The sequence below is a fragment of the Lissotriton vulgaris genome, chromosome 8 (assembly GCF_964263255.1).
Source record: "Lissotriton vulgaris chromosome 8, aLisVul1.2, whole genome shotgun sequence".
Taxonomy (NCBI): Eukaryota; Metazoa; Chordata; class Amphibia; order Caudata; family Salamandridae; genus Lissotriton; species Lissotriton vulgaris.
In genome coordinates this window covers 220,227,060-220,243,846 of record NC_141696.1, presented here as the reverse complement: position 1 = coordinate 220,243,846, position 16,787 = coordinate 220,227,060, and the positions used below count along the sequence as shown (strand labels likewise).

At 42.3% G+C, this 16,787-nt stretch overlaps 1 protein-coding gene across 1 annotated transcript in view; it reads left to right on the top strand.

Annotated features, from left to right (window-relative positions):
• MIS18A (MIS18 kinetochore protein A) overlaps positions 1-16,787 on the top strand; it is a 70,344-nt gene that overhangs the window by 13,613 nt on the left and 39,944 nt on the right. Inside the window, exon 3 of the mRNA XM_086933254.1 lies at positions 2,054-2,176. Within this exon, the coding sequence (XP_086789380.1) occupies positions 2,054-2,176 (123 nt within the window). The remainder of the gene's footprint in view (positions 1-2,053; positions 2,177-16,787) is intronic.

The following is a 16,787-nucleotide window of genomic DNA, read 5'->3' as shown; positions in this document are numbered from 1 at the left end:
CACCAAATGGGTATAAATGACTTTATTAAGTTGTTATTTTTGAAAGTGGTGGTGGCAACCCATTTCCCTGATGCATTCCTCTTATGGAAGAAGACATGGCTGAACTGATAGTTAAGTTGAAGTCTTGTTATACACTGATGTTAAGAGCCTCTTGGTATTCCATTACCACAGATTAATTAAGAAAAGTGAGAAAAACATTTAACTCCAATCACACTGCTTTGCTGTAACTGTTTAATGTAACCGGTAATTGAAACCCACAACTCCTAATCTTAAACCTTAGGCTAGTCTTTATCCTATGGTCTTTCCTTTACAATATCTCAAAAACCTGTGTTTGCACTTAACCACATCCTTTTTGTTATCCTAACCCAATCCTTTTTTTATTATTCAAACCATTTTTAATTATTGAACTTTTTCCCTTTCTCACCATTTTCTCAGTTTGTTCCCCTTAATGAGCATGCATTATGCTTCCAAATGTTGTAATTTCATTCATTTTATTTATGTACAGCACTGCTTGGCACAACCATTGAATTTCTGTACATAGCACACTGTTAAGCACTTTTATTTACATCACCTTAGATCAGTGCTTCACAAACTTTTTAGAACGACAGACTTTCGCATCCCACCTACCTTTAATGGACATGAGGCGGGGCTATTTTCGACTGTAACAAAAGCATAGTGTGGGAGCTCATTTTCATTTACATACAGCACTTTTCTATTGTGGGCTCCCAAAGGATGTTTGGGGTTCAAGATAATGATCACCTTATAGTCTAAAATTCTTCCAAGACTTATCCATTGTTAGCATGTCTGTGTTTGATCAGCTGTTCTGCACAGTTTGTGACCTTGGAAAGATAGATCTGTGAACAAATTTCTAAATCTGTCAAGAAGTTTATATCTTAAATAGAAACACATAGTTCATAAAGGGATTTGTGAGTACATGAAGTACCAATAACATTTGTTGAAAGCAATATAGCTGATAGAATTGTCATATTAGGCAGTGTTTTTGTATTACTTTACCGCAGAAAGAAGCCATGGAACATTTGGTTAACTCTGACCTTACACTATCTATTGTCTGCTTACCCGTTCGTAATGTTTTCTCACAAATGAGTGTGTCTTCTCCTACATCTTATGTTACTGTCCTTCAAAAATGAAATGTTAAGGCCCTGCATGTGAATGCAGTCTTACCCATTATGTAACTGTGAACCGGACCAACAGTTGAGCATCGCATGTGGAGAGACCTTCAATTAAATCAGAGTCAGTTAGAATTGCTGCCGAAGGCTTGTTCCTCAAAAACGAATAGTCCAGCGACTGGTACAGATGCTGGAAAATGCATAAGCGCTTGAGTACAAGGGTGCTGTATAAAGTTAACTTTTAATATAAAGGTGTTTCGTGGTATATATAACAAAAAAAAAGCAAACAGCACTCCGTTATACCAAAAGACCTGTGTCTGGCTGCATTTTCCTATTCATTTTTAGGTCTCGGCCTGATCCAGCACATGCGCTGGTCTGGTTACTATTCCGTTGTTTCAAATGCTTGTTTGCAAGTTGATAACCACATTGTTCCAAAAGATTCACAGCCTTGCATCATGTAAACGGCGCTTTCAGTCCTGTGTTCTTCTTTATGAATCTGGTGTTCTTCTGCTTGAGTCCCAGCCCCCAGCTGACGGCTGGTGTGGTCATCGGCATTAAGTGCAGTGTGAGAGGAATGTCCTTGTGAATTCAGAGTGAGCTTCATGCTTTTGTGAGTTCTGGGTGCAGCACCTTCAAGCCAGACCTATTTCCATTGCCACAGGTTGTCTACACACTGATTGACCCTGTACTTCTAGTTCATGTTTAACACTGTCACGACTCTTAAACCAAACAAAAATATGTTACATAAAGTTATGTTCAGATATAAAGAGCTTTAGGTTACAGTTGGATTGAGCCGCCTGCTTTAAAAGTGCTTTTATAGTCTGTGGTAATTTCAATTGGCTGGTGAGAGCGAAGTGTAACCTGCATGTCATAAACCTACAATAATCCTGTGTTCTAACATTGTAGTTGTGTACATTTCATTGTAGCATGATTGAAAGCTTGTTTTGCTCCGGTTGCTCCACATGCATTGGGAAGATGTACAAGTCCACGCCAAGGCATCTTGATTTCAAACGAGACCTCTACTGCCTCGATGTTGATGCAATTGACAGGTAAGCAATGGGGGTGGCTATGGGTAGCTGAAAGAGTCTGTAATAATGTGTTTACAATACGTGGGATTCTGTAATCCCTGTATGAATGCCGTCTCTAATTTCTTTATTAATTGAGGGAACGGCGAGTTCAGTTAAATTATCAGTTTATGAGAAAAGATACAGCTTCATCAGGGAGAAATCCCAGCTGACTGGTTGATGGACCTTTGATGTTGAGTTAGATTAGTGTACATCACGTGAAATTATCGCAATCATTAAACTATTTCCAGTCAATAATTAGTTTGTGTTAAAAGGGTTTTATGAATTCAATATTTTAGTAATTTATCTTTATTAGAATTCGCATATAAATTCAACAATATCAATCATTAGTTTTTGTCAATCAAAAACAGTCATCTGGATCACGTTTAATGCATTAAACAAGTTCCATAAAGGAAAAAAACCTCCTATTCTAGAAATGGGAATTAAAAAAAGGTGTCCGTTAGAACCCGTAAAGAGTTCCAATTCGAGAGAGAATAGTAAAACTTCAGCTTCAAAATCGAATCAATAATCGGAAATCAATCAACGGAACGTCTCGTGAAGAGAGATTGGAGAGAATCAGTAGAGTCTCAGAGTGGAGCAAGAGTGCAATGTTGAGCATGGATGAGTGAGTTTGGTCCTACTCTAGGAACACGTGCTATTACAGACAACAAATTATTTCAAAGTTGTAGTTTAGAAAAAACAACTCTTTAGCGTTTTTTTGCTGGGTTTAACACCATACTTTTGACTTCCAATGTCATAGTACCTATACATATTTTGCAGTAGTACATCTATCAATAACAATTTATCACCACCTTTGCTGCTAGTGTTTTTCTGCACACAAACTCAGTTGGTGCACAGTCATCCTATACAGAAGTAAATGGTCCAGACTCTAGCACCCTCCTCTCGTTCTTCAAATGGCTCCCAGCTTGACTGCTATTTTGCTGTGTTCTTAGCCTGTTCCCCACATGTATCCTCCCCCCTTCTTTGCTGGGTCTTCTGAGTCCAACCAGTGGACGTGTTGTAGATGGGCTGCCATATAGTAGAGTTCTATGCTAGGACTCTCAATTCCTCCCCGCTCCCAAGTTTGTTTAGGCATAGTTAGTCCTGTTTGTTTCTTCTTATTGGCCCATAGTAAATCCATAATCAAGCGATCTATCCCTGCAAAGTAGCGCTGGGGAGTCTCCTAGACCGTGCCATGCAGCGCGTGTTCAGCCACCTGCCGAAAACCGCCCTTTTTCACGACTGCAGCCCTGCCCATCAGAAATAAAGGGAGGCCCCTCCAGAATCTTATTGAAGCTCGGAGACCTTCCGATACTGTTCTTATATTAAAGTTCATAAATGTCTGTTCTGTATGGGAAATCTTAACTCCCAGATATTGAATCCCTTCCGATCCCCATGGTAGCCCCACCTGCTGGAGTGTCCCAGTTGGGACAACAGTTAGTGCACCCATCGGGAATAACTGGGACTTTTAGGTGTTAAAATAGAGTCCGAAATCCCTTGGGTTGTTCAGGAGTATGTGAACTGAGTACTCTGGGCTCCACAAATCTACCAGGGCAACATCTGCGTACAAGAATACCACGTGGGTGGCATCTCTCAACGGGATTCCCCAGGTCCATGGTGCATGACGTAGCAGCTCTGCCATTGTCTCTATAGCCAACCTGAACAAGAGGGGTGACGGGCATCCCTGACTATTATCCCTATGCAATTGGAATTTGCTTGAAACCATGCCACCCGTACATACCCTGGCTCCTGGGTCTGTGTATAATAATTTAACCCAGGCAATGTATTTACGGCCAAGTCCCCCTTTCTCCAATACCTGCCAGAGGTATACCCAGTTTCCGGAATCAAACACCTTCTCGATGTCTAGAAATGGCAGGGCATAGGGGTCATCTTCCAGGTGCGGTGCATGGCAAACATGCGACAGTCGCCTGAGGTTATACATAGCGAGTGCTTCGCTGTGGTATAAATCCACACTAGTCAGTGTGTTTTAATTTCGATAGATGGGGTAGCAACCTTGCAGCCAGTATACCTCTAATGATTTTTGCATCTACATTTAAAAGTGAGAGTGGTCTATAAGAAGAGACTTCTACCGGGCCCTTGACTGGTTTTGGTACTATAACTATGAGGGCCTCACACATGGTATCGGGTAATCTCACTCCTCTGAAGGGGCTCCTGATATACCTCGGTAGGGAAATTACTGATCGTATCTGCATACTTTTGGTAGGCGTTTTAGAATTACTGATCGTATCTGCATACTTTTGGTAGGCGTTTTAGTCTTCTCATTGCAGCCAGGAGCTCTTCAGGTTCAGAGGTATAAATCGGTTTCACATGTTACCCTGGTGCTAGACAGCAGAACTTCAGTACCCCTGAGCAGCATGCATTCCCCAAATACCGTAAAACTACCAGAATGTAACACCATCCTAACACCCCCCACCCCAGGTCAGTGCGGAGCAGGTGCAACGAGGCCATAGCATTCAAGCACCCCTTCCTCTATACCCCTTTTTGCCCCTCTTTCTCCCTCCGGCCCAATATGTAATACAGCGAAACCAAAGGGGATGATGGACGGAGCGCTAGAGCAAATCAAACACTCACCCACAGTCAACTGATCTGGGTTTAATCCATGATCATTCTTTAGCTCACTCCACCACCCCACAGTTCAGCCATGGCCATATGAAAATCAGTGTGACCCTGTGCCTCATGGGAACAGTCCCAAAAAACAACAGGTGATGGACAGAATGCAGAACTGCCAAGCCATGTCTTCCCTGGACCGGAAACAAGCATCCTGGGACCGGTTTCGGGTTCGTAACCCTCATCAGCCAGGCTATCTTGAATCCAGTTGCAGAGTGAGCAAGGGACCCACGTCTGGGCATACCCTGCTAACTTAGGGCGAACAAAGCAATACCAAAGGGGATGATGGACGGAGCGCTTGAGCAAATCGAACACTCTAACTGATCTGGGTTTGAACCATCATCATTCTTTAGCTCACTATGTAATACAGACATATCATCAGGTACTCTTATCCTTTTAGGAGTTATACAACAGTGCAGTTGACAACATTCCAAATACCCAAGGTGCAACCCTCGTTCCCCCCCCCCCCCCCCCCACCAATCCCTTCTGTCTCTTCTGTGCCAGATCAGTACCCACTTTACGGTGAACACGCTTTAGGCTGGGCCACCATCCGTGCTGTCACTGCCTGTTCCGGGGTCACTCTTTCGTCTTTGAAGTGAGTCCCAGGAGTCTGGCACTACATCAGTAAAGTTGCAATTTGTTGTTTCTTCTTTCTTCAGCCAGTTAATCATCTTTCAATGCTGTCATGAAAACAGGATCCCTCCGCGGCTTCTCACAGGAACACAATAACTCATAGCAGCGTTCACTGTTGCAACTATGTGTTATAATCTATCGGTTTCATCTGGTCTACTTGTGATTCATTTTTTTGTTTAAAACTTTTTTTCCGTGAGGGAAGTTTTACCTCTGTTCTAAATAGAGCAAGGGTCAGGCCAGCGCATAGAAAACTTCTTAACCCCTTGCATGCTGATGACAGAACGGTTCCGTCATCAGCGTCGGTTGAGCTGATGACGGAACCGTTCCGTCATGACTCCGCCCGCGCAAGGCGGAGTCAGCACAGGCGGGAAATACACCCGCACGCAAGGGGTTAAATAAATTCATTTAATAGCAGTAAACATTATGTGAGTTGAAACATTTATGCAGCTATTGTTCATTATCTAAAACAAGTCCATGGAATTGTCGGGAAATAAACATTTTATGAGATTTAAGCTTTCTTTAGTCCTGTCAGCTTGTTGAGCAATGTTACTTCAGCTATTCAGGCCTGGTACAAGTAAATATGTTTGTATACTACAATTTTATTTTCTTTAAACAAATTTGTATTTTTAATTAAAGCCTGCACGTAAATTCTGCACATTATTATAAACTTTTTTTTAACATTATAAAGCTTTTCAGCATAATCGTCTACTAGTGACCCACTCAGTCGCCAATTATAAAGAAAAGACATCAAAGTTTGACTTATTATAAGTTATTACAGTCAAATTCTGACAATACAGTGGGTGCCGCCAGAGCCAGCAGCATAGCTGAAAGGTAGGTCAGGTCACAGCATAATTAAAGCAGCTGATTAAAGCAACAAAAACAGAACATTGCTTTTCTTTCTTCTGCTTACAATGGCAAGCAGAGAGAATGTTTCTTTTTTGCACTCCTTACATAGAGAAAAGCTAGAATCGTTCTCTAGGCTTTTATACATTCTGAGGTACTGCAGTTTTTAAAGCTTTTTTATAAAACTGACTTGTATTTAACGGTTTCTAATGTTTGTAACAAAGATCGAACAGGTTTTTAATGTGTTTAATTTTGCACTAAAGGTTTTATTTTTGTTGTTCATATTTGCAAACTTGCTTGTTGTTTCATCTGAAAGAGCTATGCACCAAGGTTTTATTTGGTTTGTAGGAAAGGTGATGGTGTTACCATGTATTATGAGATGCAGTATTCCCTGGCGTACTTGATAATGATCTAGAAACTCACCTTGGAGTTCTATAACCTTATAAAAGAACTCTTCCTTCAGTCTCGTTCCACTTTATGGTTATGGAACTCCTCTGTGACTTGCATTCTTACAATGTACGGAAGGGCGTACTTTATCTCTTATATTATTCAATAACTATTTTAAAGATGCATTTCAACCAGCTGTGAGGCAAAGCCTACCACAGCAAAGAGGAAAAAATAATTCTGAACTAAGTTTGTTCACCTTCCCTACATTTTTTCATCCTTATTGATAAAGAATTGTTATACTATTTCTGTTCGTTGTTAATGTGTATGTTGCACAGTTTCTTAAATAAAAATGTTCTTCTCTACTACAGCATAAAAATAGAAATTGACTTCAAATAATGAAACATGAAGAGTTTTCATGGAGCAGTGTTCCAGTAAGAGGGTTGTTAATTTCAAAGAATGTTAAAGAAAGCTTAAGATAAAATATACAAAGTTTATTAGATGAAAATAAAAAAAAATCCATTCTGCTCTCACTCTATGAGATAATGAGCTTCCTCAGTCCAAAAGCTGGTTCTAAGGCTAGAGTAAAATGTGAAGAGGGAGGAAAATACCAATACAATTGCTGCCAAGCCTAGAACAAACGGCACGTTGTATAAGGAAAACATAAAAGCATACTGTCAAATTGTAAGAAATCACAACAGGGGGGCTAGAACATTTTCTGATTATAATATGTGGATAAGAGGCACAAAGAAGAGTCAAAAATATGGGCAAGGCAACAGATTGCAGGGGAAGAAAACAATTTGCTCGAAGAGAGGCAGAATGATGTAACAAAACTCCTATTGTTATTGTACTGGTTGCTATGTAATGCTTTTTAATAGGGCAATGCCGAAGCTAGGAAGCAGACTGAGCTAATGGAGAAGGCAGCAGAATGTAAGAGTAGGGAATCTACTAAAGGGTTCAGATGGAAACATGCACAGTGCTAAAGCAGCCCTAGTACTCTCATCGAGAGGTTAGGCAGAACAAAGAATAGGATACTTTGAAGACAATTGGAGAGTAAAGAGCAACAGTGTCTATCAAGTAGGATGATGAGTAAGAGGCACAGGCATCAGAAGCAATATCCAGAATTCTATCCAAGGACATATTCTTCCCCTAGCCATCCTCAGCCTTATCACCCACCCATCTTTCATCTGTAAAATCATTAAGAAAGCATTCTCCGTTCAGTTGCAAGATCAGCTAGAATAACCTTCTGCAGGATTATCAGCTCTTTAACAAGTAGAGCTTGCTCTGCATACCTGTCTGAAAGATCAGGAACTGGGCACATTGAGGGAGAAGTGATGGGAACCGACAGAGAACACTAGTCAGAAGGGATGGTGACTAAGCAGAAGGGAGACTCCTCAAAGTATGGGAACTACCAGGCACCAGACTTTAAATTGCAGTGGAAACTGAAAACGTAAAGTCAAAAGAGTATGTGAGATAGCAGGGTAGGTCTGCCAGTGCGTACAGATTGGTGTTGGAGCGGACTGAAAATGCAGAGGACTCTCTGAGATAACATATCACATCAGGAGCTCTGTGTCAGGCAACTCGGCCGCATATATCCACAACTCCTAGCACTTGGGTCAGCAGTATCTCAGTTCTCTGGTCAGATCCCTACCCTAATCTCTGGAAAAGGAGGGGCATATCAAAACCCTTCCCTTTACCGATTAATCGATTGCAACTGGTGATCCCAGCAAAAACATGAGGTAACTGAGATGAGGAACCAGGAATCTGGGCACATGAACCTTCTGAAAACTCTTACACCCACCCCCCCACTCCTCCTGAGGTAATCAGAAAGGGTCTATTTAGTCAGCGTGCTGCACCATGGTCTACAGGATTACTTTTATCCTGACTCGGGTGCAGTGTGGAAAATATTTATTCTAGCACTCCTTATCTTGAGACGCCAGCAAGAAAGTGCAATGGAGCTGAACGAAGAAGGCCAAAAAGGGGGTCAGGAGTGGTGGTAGTAGGAGAGATCTATTGCAAGTGGAAGGGGGACAGAAGTGTGGTCAACTAATAAAAATAAATTCTTTGCCTTAATGGTGTAATGTAAAGGTCCTGCTGCTGGGCTGCGAAGATATAGATTCCAGAAGCCCTTCGCCTGATCCAGTATCAGTTGCTATAACCTTGGTAATATAGACTTGAATTTAACTTATGAAGTCCAAATTGAATTGTGAAGAGGTGTGGTGCGGCGGCCAGAGCGTCTGAATCTGGCATGCGGGGACCGCAGTTCGATCCCTGGCAGCAGCGGCTCAGCATCATGTGAGTCTGGGCAATGGTTTACTTAATCTCCTCGCCGGTCCCCAGCGCCTTGAAACCCTTGCAGGGTGATATGTTTGCACTTTACAAATATGTATTTTTAAGGCAGTAGTGAATTACTCTTACTTTCATGTAGATACTCCCTTGGAGAAGTTAGCAAGATAACAATGGCTTCAGCCGTTGTGCTATCCAGATTAGAATACAGCACTGCAGTATCTTAATGTCTTTCGAAGTTTCCCAAAATCATTCCATCCTTCTCATATTTGGCTTAGGAAAATATGTCCATGTCTCAGACCAGCTCTCCCAAATTGGCTTCGCTATGAGTAGGCTGGCAAGTAAAAATTAATTTTCTGGGCCACTTTTAGAATCGGCTCCAATCAGCTTATTTTTGTAATCTGATCAGTTGGCTTACTTGTGATTGCCCAGATGTTCTGGTCATAACCCTAATGTGAGCATCTCGAAGAACGTAAGTCCATGAGTGGTGGGGGTAAACATGTGGAATCCACTTAGCCCCCAACCTGTGTTTCTTTAAATGCAAACTGAAATCCTTTTTCTTTTGCGTCATTCACTCTAGGAGTTCTGCTTTCATTATTTTAGTAGATTATAGGAACCTGTTGAATCTTCTTATTCAAAGCTCTTTTCAGAGAGTTGACTAATAGTTGTTTATTCATCCACTTTTATAACTTAATATTTCACAGCATTTGTTTTGCTCTTGTGATTGGGAGTGATCTTGTCTGGGGCGGGTTTCAAATATATATTTTTTGGGTATATGTTTTTATAGTTTCTTTTATATTGTGATTGGATTGTTCAAATACAAAAAAAAACTGTGTAAGTGACACTCAGCTGTTGTTCACCTGCGGGAAAGGAGCTGCGTTTGATGGCAATTTAATTAACACCTGTCTTTCCAAAGTCTTTTCCTGGTTAAGTCACAATCATTTAAAAGGCAACCCCGAGAAGTCTGAGATCATCTTTTTTGGGCCTCAGCCACCGGGTAGCTGGCACGAATGGTGGCCCCAGGATATATTTCCCCCTGTGTCGGCCGTTTCTACAGTGAAAAATCTGGGAGTCCAGCTGGATTCCACCCTTTCCATGAAGGCCAAGTGCACTCGGTAGCCGGGGTATGCTTTGGATTGTTGAAAATGCAGCGGAATTTTCTCCCATTGCTCTCTATCCCATACAGGAAGACAGTGGTTCAGGCGTTTATAATGTCCAGATTGGACTATGCCTGAATATCTTTTGAGCTGACTACAAGTGATCGCGAACTTAGCAGCCAGGGCCATTTTCCTGTCAGGTTCTAGAACCCACACCACCTAGCTCCTGTCCTCTCTTCACTGGCTTATGGTTCGGAAAATAATTCAGTTTAAAGCCCTGGTTCCGGTTTTTAAAGCCTTCCATAAGATCGGAGCCCCTTATCTTAGGGACACATTTCAGCATTATCTCCCTCAGCGCAACCTGAGATCTTAATCTCAACTTTTGATCACTACTCCTAGGGTGCTACCAGCCCGGATAAGGGGTAGATCTTTTCATGCAGCTGCCTCACGGCTCAAGAACAGCCTTCCTTTCGCGAATCGACAGAGTCCCGATCTTCTTACCTTCAGGAAAAGGCTTAAAACGTGGGTCTTCCAGCTGTGAGTCATTAGCAGTGTTTTGGTTGTGTTTTATGTTACTTCACTTTTGGATGTTTTTAGTGCCCGGACACTCCAGGGAGTAGCCGTGCGCTTTATAAGTATATGCTAACATAACATAAGTGCAAGCTTCCCCTTTGTACACCAAATATGTACAACAGAGTCCGAAGCAATACATAGCTCCCATGCCAATCATTGTGTGTGCACACGTTATTGATGAGGCCAGTTCTGGTGATTTTATCTGGACTATTAAGGGCCTAGACATATGCAAGAGACAGACAGACACACACATCCATCCCCTCCCTCTTTACCGAGTGAAGCTGGCATGCTCGTGAGATGGGTGCAAGCCAAATGGCTCTTGGTGGTGGATCAAGCCACAGATGAAGCCCAGTTTGGGAAAATAATAATGCTCTCAACCAACAACCAAGTTCATGAGGATTATAAAGCCCCTCCTGCTGCCTTAGCCCTTGCTGTCGACTTCCCAAAAAGTACAGGCAGTCATCCCAGTGAATAGTTGTCATTTCTGGTATCGCATCACTGCAGCCTGCCCTCTGATGGGAGGCAGGTGTGTGCAGTACTAAAGACTGATCTAGGGGCTCATGCGCTGTCATTGAGCTCACTACTAGAACCAACTGAGAAGAACTCTCAAAGCCAATCCTAAGCAGATAGTACCCCTCACCACTCAGAGTTCACACAAGATCTTTGTTAAAGTGCAATAATTAACTGTCCAGTGAAATTCTGTACAGGTGTCCCAGTGTTTTTATTACATTTGCTTAAACAGACCTGGAACTATTGTGGCTTCTACTTCTTCACCAGTGACCAACAGCCTGCTTCCAGTAAAGGCTAGATGGCTAGATTTGGAAATAAATGATCACTCTGCTATGCTTGCAGCAAATGGATTCATTGAGCACTTTTAGTAATGGAAGGATATGTGATGGATGCAGCAATTTTCTGCAGTGTAGTCCATTTCTTGAAATATACCAGTCCAGTAGTGATTTTTATTAATATGCAAATCCATAAACAATACCACGTCTTGTCAGGTTGGTTGGTTCTCAGTGCAAAAGGGCTTTCACATCACTCCAATGCTTTCCTTGAGTGAATGTTGGCAAATCATTTCTGGTAACTGTCTTTTGAAAAAAACTCCCACACGTCTATAATTTAGTCCCAGTGTGAATGGTAAGTCTCGAAGTCTAATAAAGAATGTTTCTAAATCAGTAGCTTACGTGGCACATTGAAATAGCTGTTCGTTTATGCCAACTCATAGACTCATATGGTTTCTAGAGAAATGCAAATGGGGTTGTTCGACCTTGTACATCATGGGAAATGTGATGTCTTCTACCTTTTCATCAGCATTTATACTGAGAAGGAGACAAAGAATTCAGGGGGGTAAAAAAACATATTTTTGTCATTTTCAACCTTTCGTGACCTTCCATCCAATCTCAGGTTTACTTTAACATTAACGCTAAAATGTATTTTATTTTTAGCCTGTTGGCTTTTAGATGCTGCATGTATCTTTGGTATTCTGCTGTACAATCCACAATCAGGACATGGGACCTGGTATGGGTTGGTGCTTTTCTGACTGAATGCTTGATTTCAGTAACATCTTGATCCATACTGCCTTGTTAATTCTTTCTAGTCCTTAACAGCCATGCCGTCAATTTTATACACATAATCAATTATCCTAAGGTTTAGGGCCATAACTTTTGATAGTGCAAATGATCAACTGGCAGTGCGGCCCAGAGGTGAAAGGGGCCTACTGCACCGTTCGCTTCAGTGTCATTGCAGCTTCAGTTAAACTTTCGATCTCCTAATATGCCTTGATTCTCACAGTTGCAAACTCTGTTCCTCTTAACATTTCCTTTTGGGACCTTGGACTGTGGGTGCAGGACTCTTCTCTTTCATAAAGAAAAAAATTCAAACTTTTATTTATTGAAATTTTCACAACAGTGTAAAAGCACTAGGTCATCAGGAAATGAAGACAAATACTAGAAAATAGAAGAAGAAATTAAAGACTGAGAGAAGAAAGAACTAATACAGGGCATTTTTCAAAAGACATATCAGTGATCCCGTTTTACTTAGCATTCATCCAGAAAATACAGTTTCAGATTGTCCATACATCTCTTCTACACCTACGTGTTGAGAGGTAAACAGAAAATCTAGATTAAGGACGGAAGGAAGGCCCAAACCCAGCTGCGACAACTACATGTGAAACATCTCTAAAAGCTGATGACATCGATTCAGTTTGCTGGCATGGATTCGTATCCCCTCGTCCGTTATACTGATATACATTCTCAACAGACGGGGTGTCAATTGATCCCCGACATTTGTATAAGGGGCTATACAGGAAGTATTACGGGGCAGATTTCTACATACACTTCACTCAATCCCCTCGTGATGTGTCAGTACATAATCCCTCGATGGTTGCCATATGTTTTTAGAATGTGAGGCAAGTGGCATATGCATCACTAGATGTGTTTTAGTAGATTAAGTTGCGGACCCAAGCCTTAAGCGTTGGGACTTGAAGTCCCCCCCATTACACCCCCCCCCCCTCCACCCAAATGTAGCGAGACCTGCCTTTTAGCTATGAGCAGAGCGATAGCAACGAATTGCCTCACTCCAGCCTGTATAGGCTTAATATACCTTAACAAGACTGTCAGTAGAGTGGGTTGTAGTGCATAATCAATGATCTGGGATAAATGGTGCAAGACCTCTCCCCAATATGTCAATATGGGCCTGCAGTTCCTTGCCAAATGTGAGAAGTCCGCTTGCTCTGCTGCACATCTGGAAAAAGTGTGTGATTTGGCGGGATCTATTTTAGCTAGTAGGTACGGTGTGACATGCTCTATGTAAGTTTATACCGATGATTGAGACAATCGCGTCTGCTCACAGCAATATAGCCACGTCTGATCTGGAAAGTGGCACCCAGGTCTTTCCCAGACCGCCCGGGCTCTTGCCCCAACTACTGGCCAGAGTGTTAAGGATAGGTGGTAAAGTCAGTAAATGGGATGGGCCCCTTGAGCCACCCTGATGGTTAATGTGAGCGGGGAAAAGTCTGCCTGCTCCCTTGGTGGAGATGGAGCTTCGTATGCATGGCGTTTCGTACTCTGTGCAAAATAAATTTGTCCATGTAAGATGCGTTGCGGTCTGCTTTTAATTCGTCAACAGTGCGCAACTGAGCGTCATGAAAAAGATCACCAATAGTCTGTAGACCATACAGAGCCAGAGTTTGTTTGGTAAGTGTTACTGTATTTGGGGGTAGCCAGGGGTTATCTAGCAGCAGGTGCGCAACACCCATTGGGCTCAAAGGGTTTCAGCACCCCCTTCCCCGCCGTGTGTGTCAGCCTGGGCTGAGAACGCTTCCCGGGCTACACACAGACCGTTTTTGAGCTGCTGTAGGTACTTCTCAGGTCTGTAAAAGACCATTTAATCGTTAGGTCTCGTCTGGCGTTAGCAGCGCGCATGTTATCTTTTCACATTTGCTAACTTTCAGAGACAGCGGTCAAGTGCATTGCAGTTAGGTCAAGTAGATTTTTCAAGTTACTAAAGTAGGTTGGAAAGAGTTCTCCCTGCCTTCATCCATGTCAATCAAGCAGGTTTATTCCAGGACACAGTACTACCCATAATACAAAGAAAGAGCTCCAGGTTATAAATCTACAGAGAAAGACAGTAAGGTCATCCTCTCCATACATGACAAAAAGGCATTTGAATGTATATACTAATCACATTGAGTAGGAAACTTAAAATAGATAGTACACCACGCCTGAAGGATAGTGCCTAAGTGGGAGAAGCTTCTCGGAAATTATGCTGGATAACTGTCTGCATGGAACAAAACCTTTTGGATTGAAAATAAAACTACTGAAACAATACAGCCTATAATACCTAATCAATTTACTTCCACATTTTGCCCCTGCCCATGCACTCACAGACTCAGTGTGTCACCTGTTGCCAGGTCTAGCTAACAACAACTTCGAACATGTTTTAGCCCCGAGGCAAATCTATGTACATACATTTTTTCTATTAACTTGAAAAACAAAATGCTTGGGCTGCAATGATGTGGATAAGTATTGGTCAACTACCTCACACCAGTCGCAAAAGTTAGAGTAAATGGTTGGCAATCAGAAAGGTCTGGATTCAGAACTAGATATGGCTGCCCCTATTATTTGTACTCACACTAGTACCTCGCTACAACCCCCTGATCAATGGCCTGACTTTTTGGCAAAGCACCTTTAAACTTACGGCCTTTGCAGACAACCTCTTGGCGTCACTGGAAGACCATAACTATAATCGGGGACGGACCTCCAGAATTAGTGGGCTTTCGCATTAACTTTAACAAACCAAAGGGGCTAGTGTTAGTGGGAGTCCCCATGTTAATTAAACAGCTGAAATTAAGTACTTAATTCTGTTAGATAATGGGCGGGGGAATCAAAAACCTGCCCCCATGCTAATAGATCTGTAGCAGGGAGTACCTATCTGCTCTGGTACTGGAAATCAAAACCGGAACCAGTACATGGCACAAATTCATTCTCTTATGCATGTTTTATGCGTGTCCTAAATTGGCTGACCTATTCATGTCCATTGAGTACTTTTTTGATTTTAATAATGGGATCACCTGTGTGTATTAGTGGAGAACTGGTGATGACAGGGGTTAATTCAGGTACTGCTGTACAATTAAGATCTAAAGCAATAACCTCTTTTGGTTCATCTGCATGGCGGCTGTGCGCGCTTGTATAACGAAGAACTGGATTACCCCTGAACCTCCGTCATTTACTAGCTGGTGGAATAGACTTCTGGCGATGTATAACCTTGAAGTAGCCATTTATAAGACCAAGGGGAGATGGAAGAGGATAACGGGAGCAAAGATCTGGGCTCCCGTGACTGATTGGATCTAAGATATGAAGTTTTTGATTGTTACTACTCATTTTCTTTAGTCTAGGCTGTTCTATGTCTTTTCTGTTTCGTGCACTATTTGCTACTTATTTATTTATTTTGAAAGTTTTATATAGCGCGAACAAGTTCTTTGCAGATTTCAGAGCGCTTTACATAGAATAGGTACATGAGGGAGCATAGTCAGACAGATAAATCAATAGATCAAACAGTACAAATAGGTGGCTGCAAAGCCAATCATGTGAGTAATAAGACAACTAATACAAATAATCAGAGGGGTCAAACATGTAGTATTGATCGGTGCGGAGTATTAACAGAGTTCGAGATAATAGTTCAAGTGTATTTAGCCATGAGGATAGCTTTTACTTCATTTTTAAAGAGTGTAGTGGAAGAGATCAGCCTGGTTTCGGGAGGTAGTGAGTTCCAGATCCTAGGCGCCATGTTTTTTCCTTCCGGAATCTTCGAGGTTTCAGCAGAAGATTGTTTGTGCCTCTGGTGTTTCTAGCTCCGCCAGAGATTGTCAGCTTCTGAGCGAGGTAGCCGGGTGAGTTTAGGTGAACCGCCTTGTGTGTCATGCAGGCGATTTTCAGATGTATTCTGGCTTCAAAAGGCAGCCAGTTCAGGGATTTCAAGTCGGGGGTAATATGGGAGTGCTTTTTTGAGTCAGTGATGAGTCTCGCTGCAGCGTTTAGAGAAGCTCTTAGGGGTGCGGTTGTAGTTAGGGGGAGTCCGCAGAGGGCGATGCTGCCTGTATTCTATTCGAGGGATGACTAGTGCTTGTACTGCGGGCTGGGAGGAAGGGTTTAAGTTTCCTCAGAGTATTGATTTGGAAGTTTGCTCCCTTTGTTGCCTTGCTGATATGTTGCTGCATGTTGAGATTGGTGTCGAGTGTTATGCCTAAAGATTTTGCTGAGTCCACGATGGTGGGTTGAACATTGAGTGCGGTTAGGTGTTTAAGCCAAGTTTGAGTGGTGGAGATCTTCGCTGGAGGTGAGATCAGAAGGAACTCTGTTTTCAGGGCATTGAGTTTGAGATGATTATCGGCAAGCCAGGATTGGGTGCCTCTGATCGTTGAGTTCAGGAGCAGGATGTCTTTGGGGGATTGTAATTTGAGATAAAGTTGGGTGTCATCGGCGTACATGTGAAAGTGTACATTGGATGCTTGTAGCAGGGTGGTCAGAGGCTCCATAACTAGGTTGAACAGAGTTGGGGATAGAGAGATCCTTGGGGGACGCCTAGCGTTACAGGTATTGGCGAGGACATCAGGTTGTTGCCCTTGAATTTCTGCGACCTGTTGTGAAGAAAGG